Source organism: Oncorhynchus keta, chromosome 26 (genome assembly GCF_023373465.1).
Source record: "Oncorhynchus keta strain PuntledgeMale-10-30-2019 chromosome 26, Oket_V2, whole genome shotgun sequence".
NCBI lineage: Eukaryota > Metazoa > Chordata > Actinopteri > Salmoniformes > Salmonidae > Oncorhynchus > Oncorhynchus keta.
Genome location: NC_068446.1, coordinates 25836542 through 25857346, shown reverse-complemented (window position 1 = coordinate 25857346; position 20805 = coordinate 25836542). Strand labels below are relative to the sequence as shown.

Genomic DNA, 20805 nt, shown 5'->3' with positions numbered 1-20805 from the left:
ATATGCATAAACACGTGCTTTTACTGAACACATATTAGGCGTGTTAGTGTATTTTCGCTGTTCATGCTTCATCAGCTTTTGTAGCTCACAGTAATGTAAATTATCCATCAGATATACCTATAAAACATTGTCCAAGCCTGTTTTACAATGCCAATTGTTGATGTTATAAATGGAAAATCCATGGACAAAAGTGCCTGTTATATTGGCCTATCGCTGAAGGGATGACCCCTCTTGGTCATATTGTTTGTGAAAACTTTTTTTATTATATACTTTTTTGTCTTGTGACGAAGTGAATTTCAACAAAAAAGATATTAACGGAATGTAGTCATGCTTTTGTTCGGGCTGATGTACTGACAACACCCGAAACAAAACGAATTATTTGTGATGGGCATGTCTCTGTTTTCTGTTGGCATTCAACTTCAGTTGAATTGAAGCTCATCCATTTAAACAATGGGGAAACAGCTAAGATTGCCTATCCGCTTTTCAGTGCAAAAACCGAGCTGAACTTGCTGATCGATTCCTTAACTCAAAACACTTATATTAACGTATGGATTGCTACACATCGCCTAATTACTTATAACGAATAACGTCACCCGTATTGCTAATAGCTTACTACAACTAGACTACTACTTTCACAACTATTTCTTCAACTGTCACTATAGGCCTACTGATAAAGAAGTTATTATTATAAGAAAGGGTTAAGTAGGCTAGGATATTTGTATGTGTACGTTTTGATTTATGCTCCATTTGCTTTTGCCCCTGTTTTGTCGTTGAACATTACAAAAAATCACTATATAGCCGAAATAGCTATCTTGATCTAAAGACACATTGAACATTTGATTCAGTGAAGATGAAATATCGAATGAAGTTTGAAATGTTATGCATTATGCTTCCAAATAACGTTTGAACCAGTTTAAAAATGGTAGCCTATAAAAGTTTAAAACGCTGAATTGGTCCGATATGCTGTTTACTTAACAGCATAAATGTATCCTACTGTATACATTCTGCAGCTTGTGTTCCTTCGAATTTCAGTAGGAAACACTTAAAGTTTGCCATCCTAGTGTAATGTTCCCACTTTAAGCACTTGGAATAATACATATATAGCTTCTATTGGTTGATAACCGCAGCTTCTGCCTCAGTGCTCCACCACTGACCGCGAGTAACCCCGCCCCTTTATGATAAATAAAAGACACAATCCTGGCCGAGGGAACAGTCGCTCTGTGATTGGTCAGGTAAAAAGGCATTTATTCCCTGACAGCCCTCATCACATGAATGGTTGTCTATTAACTTGTTCAAAAAGTATCCGGAGTTGTCAAGGCTCTGGCGAAGAGGGAAAAGTAGTTTGTTGTTTCTTTGAGACCAAGAGGGAAGTTTTTGGACACAACAGGACCTACTGGCTGAAGGCAAAAATACGTTTACTATTTCTGCAAAGTTACTGAAAACGACAAGGTAACTCCAGCTACCTTTGTGTTGGACTTTTTTCATTGGTCGGGCAAGTTTAATAAAAATCTGTTTATAATGTATAACATGATGGAAACTGAACTGAAACCAACCGCACCCCAGACAAATTCTGGGGTTACGGGGAATTCAAATGCATCTGGAAACAACCAGAAAAACAGTCCGGACCGAGTCAAGAGACCCATGAATGCCTTCATGGTTTGGTCGAGGGGACAACGAAGAAAGATGGCACAGGAAAACCCCAAAATGCACAATTCGGAAATAAGCAAAAGACTTGGGGCCGAGTGGAAGCTTCTATCCGAGAGCGAAAAGCGACCTTTCATTGACGAAGCGAAGCGTCTCCGGGCTCTCCACATGAAGGAACATCCGGATTACAAATACAGACCCCGGAGGAAAACCAAGACCCTGATGAAGAAGGACAAGTATACTCTGCCAGGTGGACTTCTTGCGCCAGGCGGCAATGCCATGGGCGCTGGAGTGGGTGTAGGGGGAGGCTTGGGCGGTGGGGTTAATCAAAGGATGGACAGTTACGCACATATGAACGGCTGGACCAATGGAGGTTATGGCATGATGCAGGAGCAGCTTGGTTATGGGCAGCACCCTGGTTTAAACGCTCACAACACCGCGCAGATGCAGCAAATGCACCGCTATGACATGAGCGCACTTCAGTACAACTCCATGACAAACTCCCAGACCTACATGAACGGATCACCCACGTATAGCATGTCATACTCACAGCAGAGCACTCCTGGAATGACTCTGGGCTCCATGGGTTCGGTGGTCAAGTCAGAGTCCAGTTGCAGTCCCCCCATAGTCACGTCTTCGTCTCACTCAAGGGGTGCTCCGTGTCAGACTGGAGACCTACGGGACATGATCAGTATGTACTTACCGGGTGCTGAGGTGCCGGAGCAAACTGCCCAAAGCAGACTCCATATGTCCCAACATTACCAGAGCGCACCTGTACCAGGCACGACGATTAATGGCACACTCCCATTATCACATATGTAAATACACTTTAATAAGAGAAACTGGACTACTATGGACTATTTTTGTACAGACATTTTTGGGTGGTAAAAGTTGTACAGAACTCAAGGAAAGAACAACTTTTTTCTAGAAAGTTTTTCAATGGTGTATGAGTTTGGAAAGTAGAAAGTGGGAGAGTCTCAATCAGATGTTTTATCATTGCAATCACCTTTTGTACAGTATTTATATATAAAAAACATAACAATCAGATGTAATTTTTGTAAACTACAAGAGGTTACATTTTTATAAACCGAAATTCTGCAGAAAAGAAAATGGCAGAATTTAAATTGAGTTCAAGATACTCCTAAAACTGCAAACTTTGGAATAGCGGAAGTAGGCCTATAAGCAAAGCAGGTAAATGTTTCTCCTCAAGGTTCATTAGTACTAAACCATTTTAATTTCTTTAAAAAAATAAGAATAAGCAGAAACCTTTCCTTAAAGGTTAAGCATAATTGTTAATTTATATTTTGTCTCCCACTTTTCATCTGTTAGAGGTATGAAGTTTGTGTTCCTTATTTTCTAATGATTTGTACAATTGATGCATATTTACTGTGATATTTTAAGTTTTTATTTCACATTTCATTCCCGTAGTTGTATTTTAAAATGTGGTCTGTACGCAGCAGCCAACACTCCATGTATATATATATTCGAACTAATTTCATCATTATAACAGTTACAATTTCAGCGAAGTTTTTTCAATATGCAGTTTGAAATGAATAAATTTTTGAAATTTGGATACTTGAAATTGTATGAGTTTTGATTTTTTTTATCATTTGATGAATTAGATAAGATTGTCATCCTCGCTCAATTTGTTGTGGATTGTCCATGTTTTGTATTGCATTTATGTTATTCATGTTGCATCAGTATTTATTCATCACATCATATGTCAGAACTTGATAGACCTTAATATTCTGTCATATTTTTTTTTACAATCCAAGGACACACGGGAATATAGCCTAATTAAGTTATTATAACATGCTAAGTCTTAAATCATATCTCATCAGAAATATCAACAAAAACTAAATCAAACCACATCATCTTGTGCGTACATGTGTGTATGCGTCTGTGCATCTGTGTCTAAGAACACGCGTGCATGCCTGTTTCTTTGTCATGTTAAGTCTTCAGATGATTTAGACTCAGTTTAACGACGTTTTCATTTTTTTTTGTGAAATGAGCTATGCCCCTAAGGATTAAGAAGGACAACAGCGTGCGAAAGTTTGTTGCCTCTCAAACCCTATGCTTTGCGTGTATGATTATTCGCTCAAAATGTTGAAGATTCTCTCCAGGTAGTCGTTCATTTTATATTTTTCTTTAATCAATACACACATAATTTGATTTATTTTGTCATTCTAATTGAGAACCGGTTTGGTGCATATCATTTCACAGGACTACTGATTTGAATGAATTAAGTTTAGCTCTCATGTATCAGAAAACAAGTGTGACAACATAGACGCAGAGACAGTCCATGTGAGCTGGATTATGAAGGCATGTTTCTAGTTTGGATAATATGTAGGCATGTTTGTGGTATGGATAATAAAACATTAATAACATTGAGGCTCTTGATATATGAATAAAGATAGACCCTACTGAGCAACAACGAAAATAATAGATGTAATAAATGGGCCTGTTATAAGCCTACTTGTCTTGAAAGCATGCATGCACCACATCATTTTTCATTGTTCTGTTTAATGTCGCTCCATATTAGGCCTAATTGCATTATTTCTTTCATGTAAATTGTTCTACTGGCTAACACTTAATGTAGCCTGTTTAATGATTCAATCAAATGGAAAGTATTTCTGCAAAGAATCAAAAGACCCAAACAGCGCAAATAATTTTCACTCAGGCCTATAGCCTAAATATCTCCATATTCGAATGGGCATTGAATTCACTGTTTATTCAAATTATGATTTATCTTAACCATGGTTCACACAGTTCATGTCGATGGGAATAACTTTAAAACATCTTGCCCGAAATGTTCAAACTGTCGTCTGTCGTTTCTCAAAATTAAACCTGGATGAGATTATGGTCTATCCATTGAATATAACGTTTTAAATCTGTGGGTGTTAAACACATTTTTTTTTTAACTACAGAGGTAGATTAGAATTGTTGCTTGCCAAGGCTGGGAAGCCTCTATGAGACTAGGTCCCGGGGGAGAGGAGCTCACATTAACCGCTAAATTAATATTTGACGAGGGCCCTTTCCAAAGTATTATTCCGAAAATCGTGTCCCTATACCGGACTTTCAAGGGGTCAGGCAGCAGTGGTTAAATTAATTATTTATACAAGCAGTACCTATAATTGGTTGTAATAGCTGAACATGTTTGATAAACTAGGATATTTAAAGGTCGAGAGTGTTAGGCTTTTAATTTAAATTTAATGGCAGCACGAAAGGCCTATGTGATCATATGCTAGCCTATACATATATATCGAGTATGAGCATTTAGCTTTAGTTACATGCATGTTTTTGGAGATTAGGAGAAACGACAGATATACATTTGACCTTTAAAGTATATTGCAAATACGTAAGTGGAAAACATTCATGAAAATAAAAATGGAGCGGACGACTAGGCTATATTCGCAATAGTTGTGATAAGGTAAAGGGAATTTACTATTAACCTAACATTAGGCTCCTGAACCTCTTGAATTTAACACTTTTGTGTTGGACTTTCGTTGAGACTCCCATTTTCTACACATTGAATAAGGGATATCAGGCTTGGACTATTCCCTGGAGGAGCAGTGATCAGTCAAGGAATCCCCTTGTTGGGCCACCACATAGGAGAGAAGGATAAAAGATGAGTGTTTAAATGTATTTTCAATTGCGTGATTTAATCTCAAAGCGCTCAATGGAGCGCCAGATTCAAACGCCGCTGGGTTGTGTTCAACCCTCTAATGTTTTTGAATGCGTGGATATTGTCCCTTTTGTTATAAATTGAACTACCGAGTACACACGTAAAACATTGACAAATAAATGTATCGTTTTGTGTGATTTAGGATAACAGCGCCGTATAAGAAGAGGACCCGATTGTTCCAAAAGGCCTTGATTTTGCTCCGCCGCGGTCCGCGCGGAGGCTGCGGCAGCTGTGGACAGCAACAGGTGGTAAGCACTCTATGTTTTGCTCATAGTAAAACCCCTCAGATAATATCTTTTGATATCTTTGTGAAATGACACGCTCTTCCTGGAACGTAATAATCACAACATATGAGGGCCCAACGTGTATAAACACATCTTCATATATAGTGTCCAGATCTCATTCAAAGTAAGATATGCGTCAAGAGACCTCAATATTTAATCAGATAACCTATATGCCTATCTGCTATTTCTATATTAGTTTTTGTAGTTAAAATGTGTATCGTTTAATAAATTATATACAAACGTCAGAGATGTGTCCCATAGTGTTAACGGTGTTTGCTAATTCGGAATCCTTGGGACGTCCCAACTCTGACCTTACCCGATCGACGTTAAAATGGTAAAGGTAAGGGTTAAGGTTAGGGTTCAGGTAGGATAGCACTAACTAAGTGTTCTCTGAGGTAGTGGAATATGCGCACACATAATAGTCCCCAATAGGCTTCTAATCAAACCCCTAATCAGTTACCAGATTTACTGATCGTATGGAGCAATGACGTCACATGCACTAGATTGGTAAATAGAGCATTTCCTATGCTCCATGTTCCTCATTGTCTAATATTTTGTTGGACACACCATGTGAGAGAGTAGCCTATATCTTCCTATAACTTATTCTTCAGAAACTAAAACATAGAGGAAATCTGGATGAAAGTCATGGTAGGCTACACAATAGGCATAGGCCTATACACATATGCATTATTAGCCTACTCTTATTTCCTTTGGTGGCATAATGGAATTTGAGGAGATTATATTTAATTCATTAGTATTATTGTTGTTGGTGTTGTTTTATTGTTGTTGATGTTTTTATGCACTTATTATTTCGTCTGGAAAATATTAGGCCTAGGGCTATGTCTCGTTATTGGGCCACTAGTCAGTGATAGCATACACAACAGTGTAAAGAAAACGACTTTCCCTAAAGTAACGATTTTTGTTGCTTTATCTGCTGTCGTTTTTGAGTTGGGGGTTGTAGTGGACGGGTATCTGTAGGGGGTGTAGCATTGTGAGATTCGTTGAATTGAAAACTGTCAGAGATATCGTCTATTTTAACAGTGGTTTCAGGGGTGAATGGCAGTCGCTCCCTGATCCAGTGCAGGTGCGGGGAAGCAGGGGGATGGGGGTCCCTGCGCAGCCAAAATGCGCATTCATTTCAATAGACCACACACTGTCGGCCAGCATGCCATCATCTCTGCGCCTCTCACACATTCTCAGTGCAGTCCTTACCGAGCGGAGCTCACACACTTTACAGCTCGCCAGAAGATATACACAAGCATGGGCTGAATGACTCAGGATTGTTATTGTGTTTTCCTGTGTTTATATCACTTATAATTGATAATGAAAGGTTTATAGCAATATCAAAATGTATGCTTTGAGAACAGATCATATCATTTAAAACATTCTTCAAGTTGTTTTCTGTGGACATTTTGATATACTGTGATATTTTTTATTTAACTAGGCAAGTCAGTTAAGAACAAATTCTTATTTACAATTACGGCCTAGCAACAGTGGGTTAACTACGGTGTTCAGGGGGCAGAACGATAGATTTTTACCTTGTCAGCTTGGGGATTCGATTTTGCCACCTTTCGGTTACTAGTCTAACGCTCTAACCACCAGGCTACCTGCCGCCCCACAGTCTGTAATTAATAACAATCAAATGTGTAACCCTTTTCTCAACCAGCACCATGGAACACTTAGTTGTTTTAGATTGTGGACACACCCTTATTTAATGGATGGTAGGTTTTAAATTCTAAAACGGCGACCCTAAACTCATTGCATATTCTGGCGTCTAGGGGATTAGGACGGTAACCACTGTTCAATGGATAAGTAGGCACTAACAATGTCCTAGTAAATACAATATGCCCACTGGCCACACACTGGTTTAATCACACACTGGTTGAATCAACGTTGTTTCCACGTGATTTCAATGAAATTACGTTGAACCACCATGGAATAGAGGTTGAATTGACATCTGTTTGCCCAGTGGAAGACCACTGTACTGAAGTTGCTATGGAGGCCTATTGGCACTTGACTATAATTCTAATCAAACCGCGGGATTTAGCTCTGATAATATACAACAGTTGGTCTCTCACGTTTCATGATGTCAGTGACTCAAGTTGTGTTGTGTTTTATTTATTTTTTTAAATCAAACTAACACGTGAGGTAGACATTGAGAGTATTTGTTGCTGGTTGAATTTAACATAGCTCTGCATATATCAGGTTATTCACCGCATAGTGCATACTCTACCAATGATGGGATACAGTAGGCTAAACAGAAACGGCATCATATTGGAAGATTATACTTTTTATGAAGAAACATGTCACTATGTATCATAGCTAATACAAACACAGATTGGGCCTATTTTAAAAAAGAACAAAACTGCTGAAAGTGGCAGGCCTAGCTCAAATGTAAATATACATATTGTTGTATAACTAATTCGAGTTAATACATTCTTAATGACAGGATAACAGCGTTTTTTTTTTCACGAAAAACAATATAAATCACCATCTCTTTATTATTTAGGCTAATAACGTCAAACGCTTCGTTAGATTGGGTTAGGAACAATGCACATCTAATTGTGGAGATTTCAGAAGGTGCATGGCCACTGCAATTGAACAGCGAAGATATCATTTAGAGCAGAAGACACGACCACTGTCCATATAGACTACACCATTTGTGACTCAAATTCATCTATTATAAGGGGAATGTGTACACTATTAATACTATTTATGCCATTAAATATACCATGAACAATATTTGCGCTTTACTGCCCTCTGCCCCTACCCCTTCAAAGAGACTAAACAAAAACTTTGACTGGTTGCCTACTAGTAAAGTAAAATATGTTTTAATCTTGATGGGCAACATTGTCATTGTGTGATGGGAAATAAGGCTGAGCAGACTTGGAAAACTTTAGTTTCACCTCTGGGACATTCTGTCTGTCAGGCTTCTGGTCTTTACTACCACATGTATAGTAGGCCTACCGCAGTCTGTCAGGCAACAGGTGATAACGGACTGCTACATGATAGGCTGAGTGCGTTCTAATCTGAAAACGGCGCACGTTATTGGTTAGGCTGCTATTGTGCGGAAACAAAGTTTACCCATGCGCAACAATAGTGGCGGGGCAAGTGTTTCTGCTTTTCCACTTCTATTGGTCAGTCCACCCATGCCTAGAACAATATATGCTTTGATGCAGTGGTGCAGCCAGCAGGGGTGTGCAGTACGATGCAGATCAAGCTCGAGCTTTATGGAACACTGGCATAGCCTGGGAAACAAATGAGGCGAGAAGCTCTGCGTGGGGTGGGGAGCAGGATGCTTGTTTCAGGCAGCTTTTAATAGTTGTGCTGCTGTGTCGATGCTAACATAAAACACATCCACTGTGACAAGCTTTTCAAACCTGATAAATAACATTGCGAAATACCATGCATGATTAAAACGTAGGCCTAGAACAAGGTGTAAAAAGTTGTGTTAATGTTTCATTATATACTAGATGCTTTAAAAAAAAGTTGGTTGTAGTAGCTGGATCGAATCCCCGAGCTGACAAGGTAAACAACTGTTGTTCTGCCCCTGAACAAGGCAGTTAACCCATTGTTCCCAGGTAGGACATTATTGTAAATAAGAATTTGTTCTTAACTGACTTGCCTAGTTAAATAAAGGTTTAATAATAGCATAGTTTCATTATAAACATACTCATTTAAAAGTATCACTCTTCCATTTAGCCCCTTTTAGCACAGATTTAGCCTATAGCATGCATCAGTTGGTGACAAATATATGTAACCTGTTAACGTCTATATGCCTACATCTTGGCACCATGGAACGTCAGACGTTCACTAGGCTTTCCAGGCTAAAAACGTAATATGATGGGCCTACAAACTAATGCAATATGAATATAAATAAATACATGTCTTACAAAATCATACAATTAAAACACGTACGTTTTAGATTGGTTTGTTTCCTTAAAGTGTGATTTTTATTCCAAGTCGTTCTAAAATCATACATGTGACATTGTAGGACTATATCTTTGACGTTCGACGTTGTTTTTGCGTAAATCATCAGCAGACGAAACGGGAGCTTCTGCCACTTCCCAGTAGTGGCAATGGCCACGATGACTGTCACTATCCAACCCTCAGTTGACAGCAATGCACTGACTTCCCCAACAGCAGAACTCATTGTTCACTTCATTCCTTCACAATTCCAGTCTTCATATATCCCTATATCCCTATTATCCCTATCCAATTCCAGTCTTCATATATCCCTATATCCCTATTATCCCTATCCAATTCCAGTCTTCATATATCCCTATATCCCTATTATCCCTATCCAATTCCAGTCTTCATATATCCCTATATCCCTATTATCCCTATCCAATTCCAGTCTTCATATATCCCTATATCCCTATTATCCCTATCCAATTCCAGTCTTCATATATCCCTATATCCCTATTATCCCTATCCAATTCCAGTCTTCATATATCCCTATATCCCTATTATCCCTATCCAATTCCAGTCTTCATATATCCCATATTGATCAAGGACCACATTATAAGCATCTGGGTAACACATTTCGAGATTTAAGAAAAATAAATACATTATAATGTAAATATAAAATGTGTATTATCTGTAGATAGTTCAGTCATTCAATGTGAGCATAAGTCGCTCTGGATAAGAGCGTCTGCTAAATGACTTAAATGTAATGTAAATGTAAATCTATAGGGAATACCAGTTTGAACTTTGAAACGGTAGGCCCAATGAAAAGTTTAACCTTATACAACTTTATCAATATGTTTATCCCTGTGGCTGATCGAGAGTGTGAGTGGAAATAAATCTAGGACAGCAGCTCGTTCGCAAGCGGCTGACTTTCTGTATGCTTTAGAGCAAAGTGTTTAGAAAAGTTTGTCTGAGTACTGAAAGGGCACTACAAAGGCCCTTTATAGACATGCGACATGATGCCCGAGTCATTTGAATGGAAGTGGGAGAACTACTCTGCTTGAGCGCCTGGGTTTGTTGACAGAAGAACGTAAAATGATCACATATCTAAAATACAGATGAAAAAGCTCACATATTTTGCCTGTAGGACAATCAAAATGAGAAAATATAGGAATAGCCGAATAAATCTTTAAGAAGCCTATTCAAGAATGTGAGAGACATCAATCAAATAGGTCTGCTCGGACATAAAAAAATAAAGATTGTTGGGCTTCATAATAAATAAACACGCAGAATTCTTCCTCCCAAATGTTTCTCCCAAATGTGTGAAATGCTGAGAGTATGGCACAAACGAACCAACATCCTCTACAAAGTCAAATAATGATAAAAGCAGAGACCGAAACATGTAATGAGTTCACCCTTAATCATTGATCATTAAAAATGGTGGTGTTAAATATACTCAATTACACGCATGACTTCCCTCAAACAGTAAATTATATCCTCCAACTACTTGTCTATTCTATCTCTCCCGCCAGAACTGGAAAGTCGATTATGTTGAATCCATACGTTTCTATGGATTGCATCACCCTAATTAATACTCAAGAGTGGTCCGTGGCTCAGTTTTTGAACGGTCCCTCTCCTGTCGCTCTGACAGAAACAGTTCTCGAATGGAAAAGTGGGTCTCTAGAGACCATCCAATGCGTTTTTCTGTGACTGATAATAACGCATGACTCAGATGCGACAGGGATCTGTCTGCACGGGCTAAACAATTCCCTGGCTGGGGCTGACACTCACTTTTGGGAAATATTATTCATATATTGGTCAAAATGTATTTTTTCGTTTCTAAAATGTGTACTGTTGCGACCACACATGCTTTTTTTAAACTCATAAGACGGTGAATAATAATAAAATAATAACCTATTCATTATTTTGTTATAAATGTTTACACTATCTATATTGGATTTTGAGAGTTGCACCTGTGGCAGCGTTTAATAAATATATGGCAATGAATTACATTGGGTTGGAACTTGGAAGTGTGCTGTTCTGGGCGCTACTCGGTCACTGCATTTGATTATAAATAAGAAGAGTTCACACGCTGATCGAGTGACTAAGGGGAACAAGCGAACCATTTTAATCAGGTGGCTATCTTCCTATCGCTGAGATCAGAGCTCTGTCACTCATGAGCTCGTTATTGTGCCCCCTGCGAAATGACATCTCCCTCAGGAAAGCGAATAGTAGCTGGATGAGATTTCAGTGTCTGTGCGTTATAAGCCCATCTATTAGCATAACGCAATGTAACGAGTTCTGGAGTTGGGAGGGAGGGGAGATCCTGCCTTGTTAATTAGGCCACAGGAAACAAATGTTATTTATTTTTTCAAGACCCTATTTGGGATACCGATTTGCGCAGCGGTCTAGGGCACTGCATCTCAGTGCTAGTGCTAGAGGCGTCACCCTGGTTCGAATCCAGTCTGTATCACAACCCGCCCGGCACACATTTGTCCCAGCGTCGTCCGGGTTTGGCTGGTGTAGGCCGTTATTGTAAATAAGAATTTGTTCTTAACTGACTTGCCTAGTTAAATAAAGGTAAAAAAAATATTTTTAAAAAATGGCATTAAAAAATATAACCTTGCCTCAAAGAGTAGACATAACATAGTTTATGTAAAGTTGTATCCCTCCAGCATACGTATGATATGTTCTGTTTGGTAGAGTTACATAATACAGAAGGTTACTTAAGCCAAAAATGAAAGGAGATTGCATTATACCTTGCATTAAATCTAGCAACCCAAAGGTTGTGTGTTCGAATCACATCATGGACATCATTAACATTTGAGCAACTACTTACTATTTTTTAGCTACTTAGCATGTTAGCTATAACCCTTCCCTTAACTCTACATTTAACCCCCAACCCCAGTGCTTAATTTGTAAATTGGGTGGCGCTTTATAATAAAGCATTGCATGCATATAATCGCCTTTGTGCTTGCAAAGGGCAGTAGAGCAGTAGAGTAGAGGCGCTTTCAAAAGTTATACACATGGACAAACATTTTAAGCCTAGGGTCAAGGGAAAAAAACTGGCCTTTTATAAACGCATTTAATGAAATTCCACACAATTTTATATGTCTGGAGACATTACAATAATATTTGTCAATACCGCACAAATGATTGAAATGACAGGCTACTTTGACACGGACAAACTGAGAATCTGCGAGCAATAAAAAAACACATTTGTCGTAGGCCTAGGTGTCTGGGGACATAGTGTACAAATTATACTCATAATAAACCTTTCCAGTTTCACTGACTCAGCCAATGATGCTCAGCTCACTCACCAGCGATGGCAGATGCGCTCCTGCCAATGCGCTCACTCTTGTTTTTGAAATGTATTTTATTTAACATTTATTTAACTAGGCAAGTCAGTTAAACTTTGTAAAAACAATGCTGTTCCCGCAATAGGACTATTTTGAAGCTGATAGCATATTTGGTAGCCTACAAACAAATTACTATTCTATTTTCAGCTAAATCCATTTGCTTTCCAACATGTGTTTTCCCACAATTGTATTGGAAATATTGTGAAAGGCCCGTTTTGCCTGCATGCTGTTCAATATTTGCCGCACGTTTCCAACAGTAGGCACACAGTCCACAGGTAGGCATTCATACAATGTTTTTTTAACAAGCTATTGATCCACTGTGGCTAAATTATAGGCCTACCGTTGTAGCATTTTTTATTTTCATTTATTTCTGAACGGACAGCAGTAATTCAATAACTTTGAGAAATGTATTTAAAATGTATTACGGGTGCTGTGGAACTTCCAACACCCTTCCTGCCGGTATAAGGAAATACATTATGAAGTGCAACAATGCAAATATTAAAGTTGCAGGGTTATGTCTATCAGAGAAGAGAGAGATCATAGAAAGCGAATCTCATTCTAGTTCCGTGAGAGATACAGGCGCACTTCCCTCTCTCACCACAGCAATGCGTTGGTCTTAACAGACTACAATGCTGCCAAACCATATAACCGGGCCGCCCGAACACGACCAATTCTTAGAACATCAGGCACGTTTTCACATTACGTGTTTTAGGGGGCCGGATAATTACAGAAGAGGAAACTTGATTGGTTGAACTTAACTCTGATTTTATTATAATTTTTACATTGCAAACAGTGAACATAGTTTCTCATGCCAAGAGGAGGTACTGGATCCTGACAAATGGGTTCCGGGAAAGGTACAGAAGAAACGTAGAGGAGACGGATTCTGTTCTGCAGGATCCAGCTCAAATGAAGTACTACCTAACCTTAACCCCTAATCCAGTGTCTCCCAAACTCGTCTTCGGGACCCCAAGGGGTGCACGTTTTGTTTTTTGGCCCTCACACTACACAGCTGATTGAAAGCTTGACGATTAGTTGATTATCTGAATCAGCTGTGTAGTGAGAGGGCAAAAAACAAAAACGTGCACCCTTTGGGGTCCCGAGGACCGAGTTTGGGAAACCCTGCCCTCAACCCCTAATGTAGGCCACACATATTTAAAATGGTAAGATTTCATATGAAATGGATGATGGACAGCCACAAATTAATACGTACCAGACGAAACATAACGCTCCATATTCATTGGAGGGAGACACATTTACCTTTACTATGTTAAGTCGACTCTTGGGGCAAGGTTGTCAATGTCCATAGTTGCAGGCCTAGAAGTAAACAGTAATGCCCTCTATTTCCATGGCTCATTGCTCAACTCATGAAACGTAATGGCCATATGAAGCAAGGCCACAAAGATGACATGGTGTCAGACCAAGTTATGACTACAAGAGGAGATGAAGATCCAGGACAGCTGGACCACTCTTATTGATTTTGTGACAGCTTGTGTCATTTAACGTTTTGCCCGATGATACGCGGGACATTAACCCATGAGCACCTTCTACTCTGCGTGCATCCAATCACAATCACAACATCACTCCATCACACAGTCGCCCCGGGTGAGTGCACTCAAGGCTTGTAGCTCAGATGTTAATATAATCGATCCTTGAGGTAATGAAGTGTACATTAAAGTATCTAGTTAGAACGACGTTTTCGCAGTCTACTTAGCTTTATTTGGTCGTGCATTGCGCTGAAAAATGCGTTAGCGCTCGCCAAGTGACCATTCATGTAAAACGCAAAACATGCCTGTCCACAAGGACAGTCTGAGAAAGGGAAAATGAGTTAAAGAAAACGATCAATTGATCAAATCATTATTGACAGGGAATGGACAAGAAAACATTTGAAAATTGCAGTTATTGATTCATCGTGTTAGCTTTCACTGACACAGATAGGAGACTCATTTTACTCAATGCTCTAGATGTCAGGACTTCTGATTGTCTTGAACTTTAGGCCAGTGTAAGAAGCAGCTCAAAGGATGACCCTTAGGCGATTATGTAGCCTTCCATGGGATACATTGAATGAATGAATTGAAAAGTTGAAAACCGAATTGATCCCAACCCTCTTTGTCACATAAGTGTATGAAGTCAAGTGACTGTTGTGAAATTGTGGTTTAATAAGAGAATGATGTCGATGTTCTTTCAGATGAGTGTGATTATACAAATCAGTCTTTGTAAATTCCTCTTTTGATAGTCCAGTTTGTTGAAGCAGTATGAGCGAAAGTTTGCTCTGAATCTTGGACAGGGGCAATCACTAAACACAAAGATTAGGGGGACTCAGATAGTTTTATTCAGCCTAATTTTATTCACATTTATAGACAATACAAAATGGAAAGACAGCAATGATATTCAATAACAGTGATGCAGACATGGGGAGGAGGGCAGAGTGGCATTTGACCACATTAACACCACATGAAATGGCACAAAAACATAGCTTAATCCCCCAAAACAACAACAAAAACAACCACAGCCATAGTTACATAAACAAATGCTAATTTTGTAAATAATAAACTATCAATATAATGATCTATTACATTACACAGTTGAAGAAATCCTACCTAAATGCTCAATAAATCACAATTGGTACCCTGTAAAAAAGGACATTCAGAGAAAATAAGGAAATGCAACTTTTTTTGCCCAGTAGATTATGGAGAGAAGATCTGGACCCACTTGTTTCAGTAACCCAAGTAGGATAAAGCTTGGAGTGCCTCGTCACCGTGGAAACTGCCAGAACAATTCAGTTGAAGTTAGAGGAGGTCAGCTTGCAGGGTCATCAGCTCCAGCCTGCCTGTGCAAACTTCTGTTGGGCTGGGGACTTTTTAGTGGGTGTGTTAGCCTGGGCCTAGCCCTGGGTGGTAAGCAATTCTAAGTCTGATATAAATTTTTTGAGTCAGTTCGCAGCCTAGGCTCTCCAGGTGGCCTGTGAAATCGATTTTAACCCTGTGACCCTGTCTAGCAGAGGCATGGTTGACAACCTGAGTAAGAATTTAGTTGGCACTGACAGATCTCCACAGATTTCAGTACGGGGTGGGAGGGGAGGGGCAGGGCAGGGGAGGTTATGGGTGTGCTAGAAGTGCTCATTAAAAGTTTTCAGCAGTTAGGAGAGAGTTGGTGTGTGTGTGTCGCACAGAGCTGCTGTTCTATTTAATCAGCTCAGGGTTGTGTCAGTTTGTTGCGTTACTTGTCACTGGAGTTCACTGATCTATACAGAAGATTGACAGTCTTTTCTTGAGATGTTTGATTGAGAGCCATATGCCAAAAGATTGTTGTAAAGTTATCAGGGTGTTCATGCAGTTCTGAAAGTCCCCATTTGCCCTCTTCACTTGAACAAGAAAAAAAATAATAAACCCCACAAATAAATTATATATATATATATGTACAGTACCAGTCAAAAGTTTGGACACACCTACTCATTCAAGTGTTTTTCTTTATTTTTTTTACTATTTTCTTCCTTGTAGAGTAATAGTGAAGAAATCAAGACTATGAAACAGCACAAATGGAATCATGTAGTAACCAAAAAAGTGTTAAACAAATCAAAATCTATTTTATATTTGAGATTCTTCAAAGTAGCCACTCTTTGCCTTGATGACAGCTTTGGACACTCTTGGCATTCTCTCAGCCAGCTTCAACTGGAATTATTTTTAACAGTATTGTAGGAGTTCCCACATATGATGAGCACTTATTGGCTGCTTTTCCTTCACTCTGCAGTCCAACTCATCCCAAACTATCTCAATTAGGTTGATGTCGGGTGATTGTGGAGGCCAGGTCATCTGATGCAGCATTCCATTCCTCTCCTTCTTGGTCAAATAGCCCTTACACGACCTGAAGGTGTGATGGGTCATTGTCCTGTTGAAAAACAAAAGATAGTCCCACTAAATGCAAACCAGACGGGATGGCGTATCACTGCAGAATGCTGTTGTAGCCATGCTGGTTAAGTGTGCCTTGAATTCTAAATAAATCCCTGACATTGTCACCAGCAAAGCACCCCCACACCATCACACCTCTTCTATGCTTCACTGTGGGAACCACACATGCGGAGATCATCCATTCACCTACTCTGCTTTTCACAAAGTCACGGCGGTTGAAATCAAAAATCTCAAATTTGGACTCATCAGACCAAACAACAGATTTCTACCGGTCTAATGTCCATGGCTCGTGTTTCTTGGCACGAGCAATTCTCTTCTTCTTATTGGTGTCCATTAGTAGTGGTTTCTTTGTTGCAATTCAATCATGAAGGCCTGATTCACGTAGTCTCATCTGAACAGTTGATGTTGAGATGTCTGTTACTTGAACTCTGTGAAGAATTTGTTTGGGCTCCAATTTCTGAGGCTGGTAACTCTTTCTTTCCTGTGGCGGTCCTCAAGAGAGCCAGTTTCATCATATCGCTTGATGGTTTTTGTGACAGCACTTAAAGAAACTTTCAAAGTTCTTGAAATTTCCAGCATTGACTGACTTATGTCTTAAAGTAGTGATGGACTGTCGTTTCTCTTTGCTTATTTCAGCTGGTCTTGCTATAATATGGACTTGGTCTTTTACCAAAGAGGGGTTGGATTAAATGCAGAAGACACATTTCAGTTGAAGGCATTCAGTTGTACAACTGACTAGGTATCCCCCTTTCCCTTGACTAGGTATCCCCCTTTTTTCACCTTTATTTAACCAGGTAGGCCAGTTGAGAACAAGTTCTCATTTACAACTGCTACCTGGCCAAGATAAAGCAAAGCAGTTCGACAAAAAGAACAACACAGAGTTACACATAAACAAACGTACATTCAATAACACAATAGCACAATAACACAACAATTATGTATACCCCCTACCTTGTCACAACACAACTGATTGTCTCAAACGCATTAAGAAGGAAAGAAATTCCACAAATTAACTTTTAACAAGGCACACCTGTTAATTGAAATGCATTCCAGGTGACTACCTCATGAAGCTGGTTGAGAGAATGCCAAGCGTGTGCCAAATCAAATCAAATGCATTTATATAGCCCTTCTTACATCAGCTGATATATCAACGTGCTGTACAGAAACCCAGCCTAAAACCACAAACAGCAAGCAATGCATGTGTAGAAGCACGGTGGCTAGGAAAAACTCCCTAGAAAGGCAACAACCTAGATAGAAACCTAGAGAGGAACCAGGCTATGAGGGGTGGCCACTCCTCTTCTGGCTGTGCCGGGTGGAGATTATAACAGAACATGGCCAAGATGTTCAAATGTTCATTAATGACCAGCATGGTCAAATAATAGTAATCACAGTGAACAGGTCAGGGTTCCATAGTCGCAGGCAGAACAGTTGAAACTGGAGCAGCAGCACAGCCAGGTGGACTGGGGACAACAAGGAGTCATCATGCCAGGTAGTCCTGAGGCATGGTCCCAGGGCTCAGGTCCTCTGAGAGAGAGAAAGAAAGAAAGAAAGAAAGAAAGAAAGAAAGAAAGAAAGAAAAAGAGAATTAGAGAGAGCATACTTATATTCACACAGGACATCAGATAACACAGGAGAAATACTCCAGATATAACAGACTAACCCTAGTCCCCCGACACATAAACTACTGCAGCATAAATACTGGAGGCTGAGACAGGAGAGGTCAGGAGACACTGTGGCCCCATCCGATGATACCCCCAGACAAGGCCAAACTAGCCTACCTGGTTAAATAAAGGTGAAATAAAGGTGAAATAAAATAAAAAATAAAAAAAAAACAGGCAGGATTTAACCCCACCCACTTTGCCAAAGCACAGCCCCCACACCACTAGAGGGATATCTTCAACCACCAACTTACCATCCTGAGACAAGGCTGAGTATAGCCCACAAAGATCTCCGCCAAGGCACAACCCAAGGGGGGGGGCGCCAACCCAGACAGGAAGACCACGTCAGTGACTCAACCCACTCAAGCGACGCACCACTCCTAGGAACAGCATGGAAGAGCACCAGTAAGCCAGTGACTCAGCCCCTGTAATAGTTTTAGAGGCAGAGAATCCCAGAGGAGAGAGGGGAACCGGCCAGGCAGAGACAGCAAGGGCGGTTCGTTGCTCCATTACCTTTCCGTTCACCTTCACACTCCTGGGCCAGACTACACTCAATCATAGGACCTACTGAAGAGATGAGTCTTCAGTAAAGATTTAAAGGTTGAGACCGAGTCTGCGTCTCTCACATGGGTAGACAGACCATTCCATAAAAATGGAGCTCAATAGGAGAAAGCCCTGCCTCCAGCTGTTTGCTTAGAAATGCTAGTGACAATTAGAAGGCCTGCGTCTTGTGACTGTAGCGTACGTGTAGGTATGTACGGCAGTACCAAATCGGAAAGATAGGTAGGAGCAAGCCCATGTAATGTTTTGTAGGTTATCAGTAAAACCTTGAAATCAGCCCTTGCCTTAACAGGAAGCCAGTGTAGGGAGGTTTGCACTGGAGTAATATGATCACATTTTGTGGTTCGAGTCAGGATTCTAGCAGCCGTATTTAGCACTAACTGAAGTTTATTTAGTGCTTTATCCGGGTAGCCGGAAAATAGAGCATTGCAGTAGTCTAATCTAGAAGTGACAAACGCATGGATTAATTTTTCAGCATCATTTTTGGTCAGAAAATTTCAGATTTTTGCAATGTTACGTAAATGGATAAAAGCTGTCCTTGAAACAGTCTTGATATGTTCGTCAAACGAGAGATCAGGGTCCAGAGCAAAGCTGTCATCAAGACAAAGGGTACTTTAAAGAATCTCAAATATAAAATATATTTTGATTTGTTTAACACTTTTTTGCTTACTACATGATTCCATGTGTTGTTTCATAGTTTTGATATCTTTACTATTATTCTACAAAATAGAAAATAGTAAAAATAAAGAAAAACCCTTGAATGCGTAGGTGTGTCCAAACTTTTGACAGGTGCTGTATATTGTTGTCATATTGAGTTGTGTATTAAATCAATGACATTAATAAATATATCTATATTTGGTGATGAACTTAACTGATTGAGTGTACATAAGTTAGTAAAATACCAATATCTAACCTTCGCAATACGAATGTTTTTAGAATGGTCATGTATGCTTCCGACTTTGAAACCATTGATTTTCCATGACATAGTTTTGTTTGGTTACATGTCTTCCCATGTGGATTGAGGATATGGATGCCTCCCTCAGAGGGTAGTGGTGCTCATTGCCCTGCAAATAAGTGTCAACTTGTTCAGTGATTTTGAAATTGTCATGGCGAGTCCCACAGGAGCATGTGTGAATAAAGGGCAGCTCTTCACAGCCTATTTCTGCTGTCTCATTGGTCCTGGATATGCCCCATGGCCTCCCAAATGATGCCATTTGTCACATGTTTAACAGATTGATACTCCCTAGACTCGAGTGTGTGTGTGTGTGTGTGTGTGTGTGTGTGTGTGTGTGTGTGTGTGTGTGTGTGTGTGTGTGTGTGTGTGTGTGGGGGGGGGGATAGAGAGATAGGCTTTGAGGGATGACACTAGTCTAAGTGCCTGAGGATGCTATTGTGATTGATTGTTTGAGTGGGACCTTCATGATGCTTCTGAGAGCTGGTATCATCCCAACAGTTTTCCTCTTCCAGTAGGGAGGAGAGTGTATCCCTATAACTGGAAAAAACACTCGCTGGTTTATTTGGAAGAGATGACACTCATGGAGTGTTTCACTATTCTTTTCAAACTGAATGGATTCAGCAACAGTATCCTACATCCTACATTTGAACCTCTCTTACTTTAGCCTCTTGTCTAATCAATCACCCACAAAAGAGTCCTGAGTCATGTGTTCCTATGCAAATGTTTCTGTAAACACTGAAGGGTAAGCTGGGGCGGCAGGGTAGCCTAGTGGTTAGAGCGTTGGACTAGTAACCGAAAGGTTGCAAGTTCAAACCCCCGAGCTGACAAGGTACAAATCTGTTGTT

General features: G+C 39.9%; 1 protein-coding gene across 1 annotated transcript; it reads left to right on the top strand.

The window, feature by feature from the left end:
- The first annotated feature begins 1206 nt into the window (after window positions 1-1206).
- On the top strand, window positions 1207-3219 carry LOC118359152 (transcription factor Sox-2-like). The gene has a single exon (XM_035737458.2). It carries the CDS (start codon window positions 1519-1521, stop codon window positions 2464-2466), a length of 948 nt encoding a protein of 315 aa, XP_035593351.1. The 5' UTR covers window positions 1207-1518; the 3' UTR covers window positions 2467-3219.
- The last annotated feature ends 17586 nt before the right edge of the window (window positions 3220-20805 follow it).

Excerpts from the sequence above, each read along its gene's own strand:
- LOC118359152 (XM_035737458.2), top strand. The coding sequence starts at position 1,519 with ATGTATAACATGATGGAAACTGAACTGAAACCAACCGCACCCCAGACA.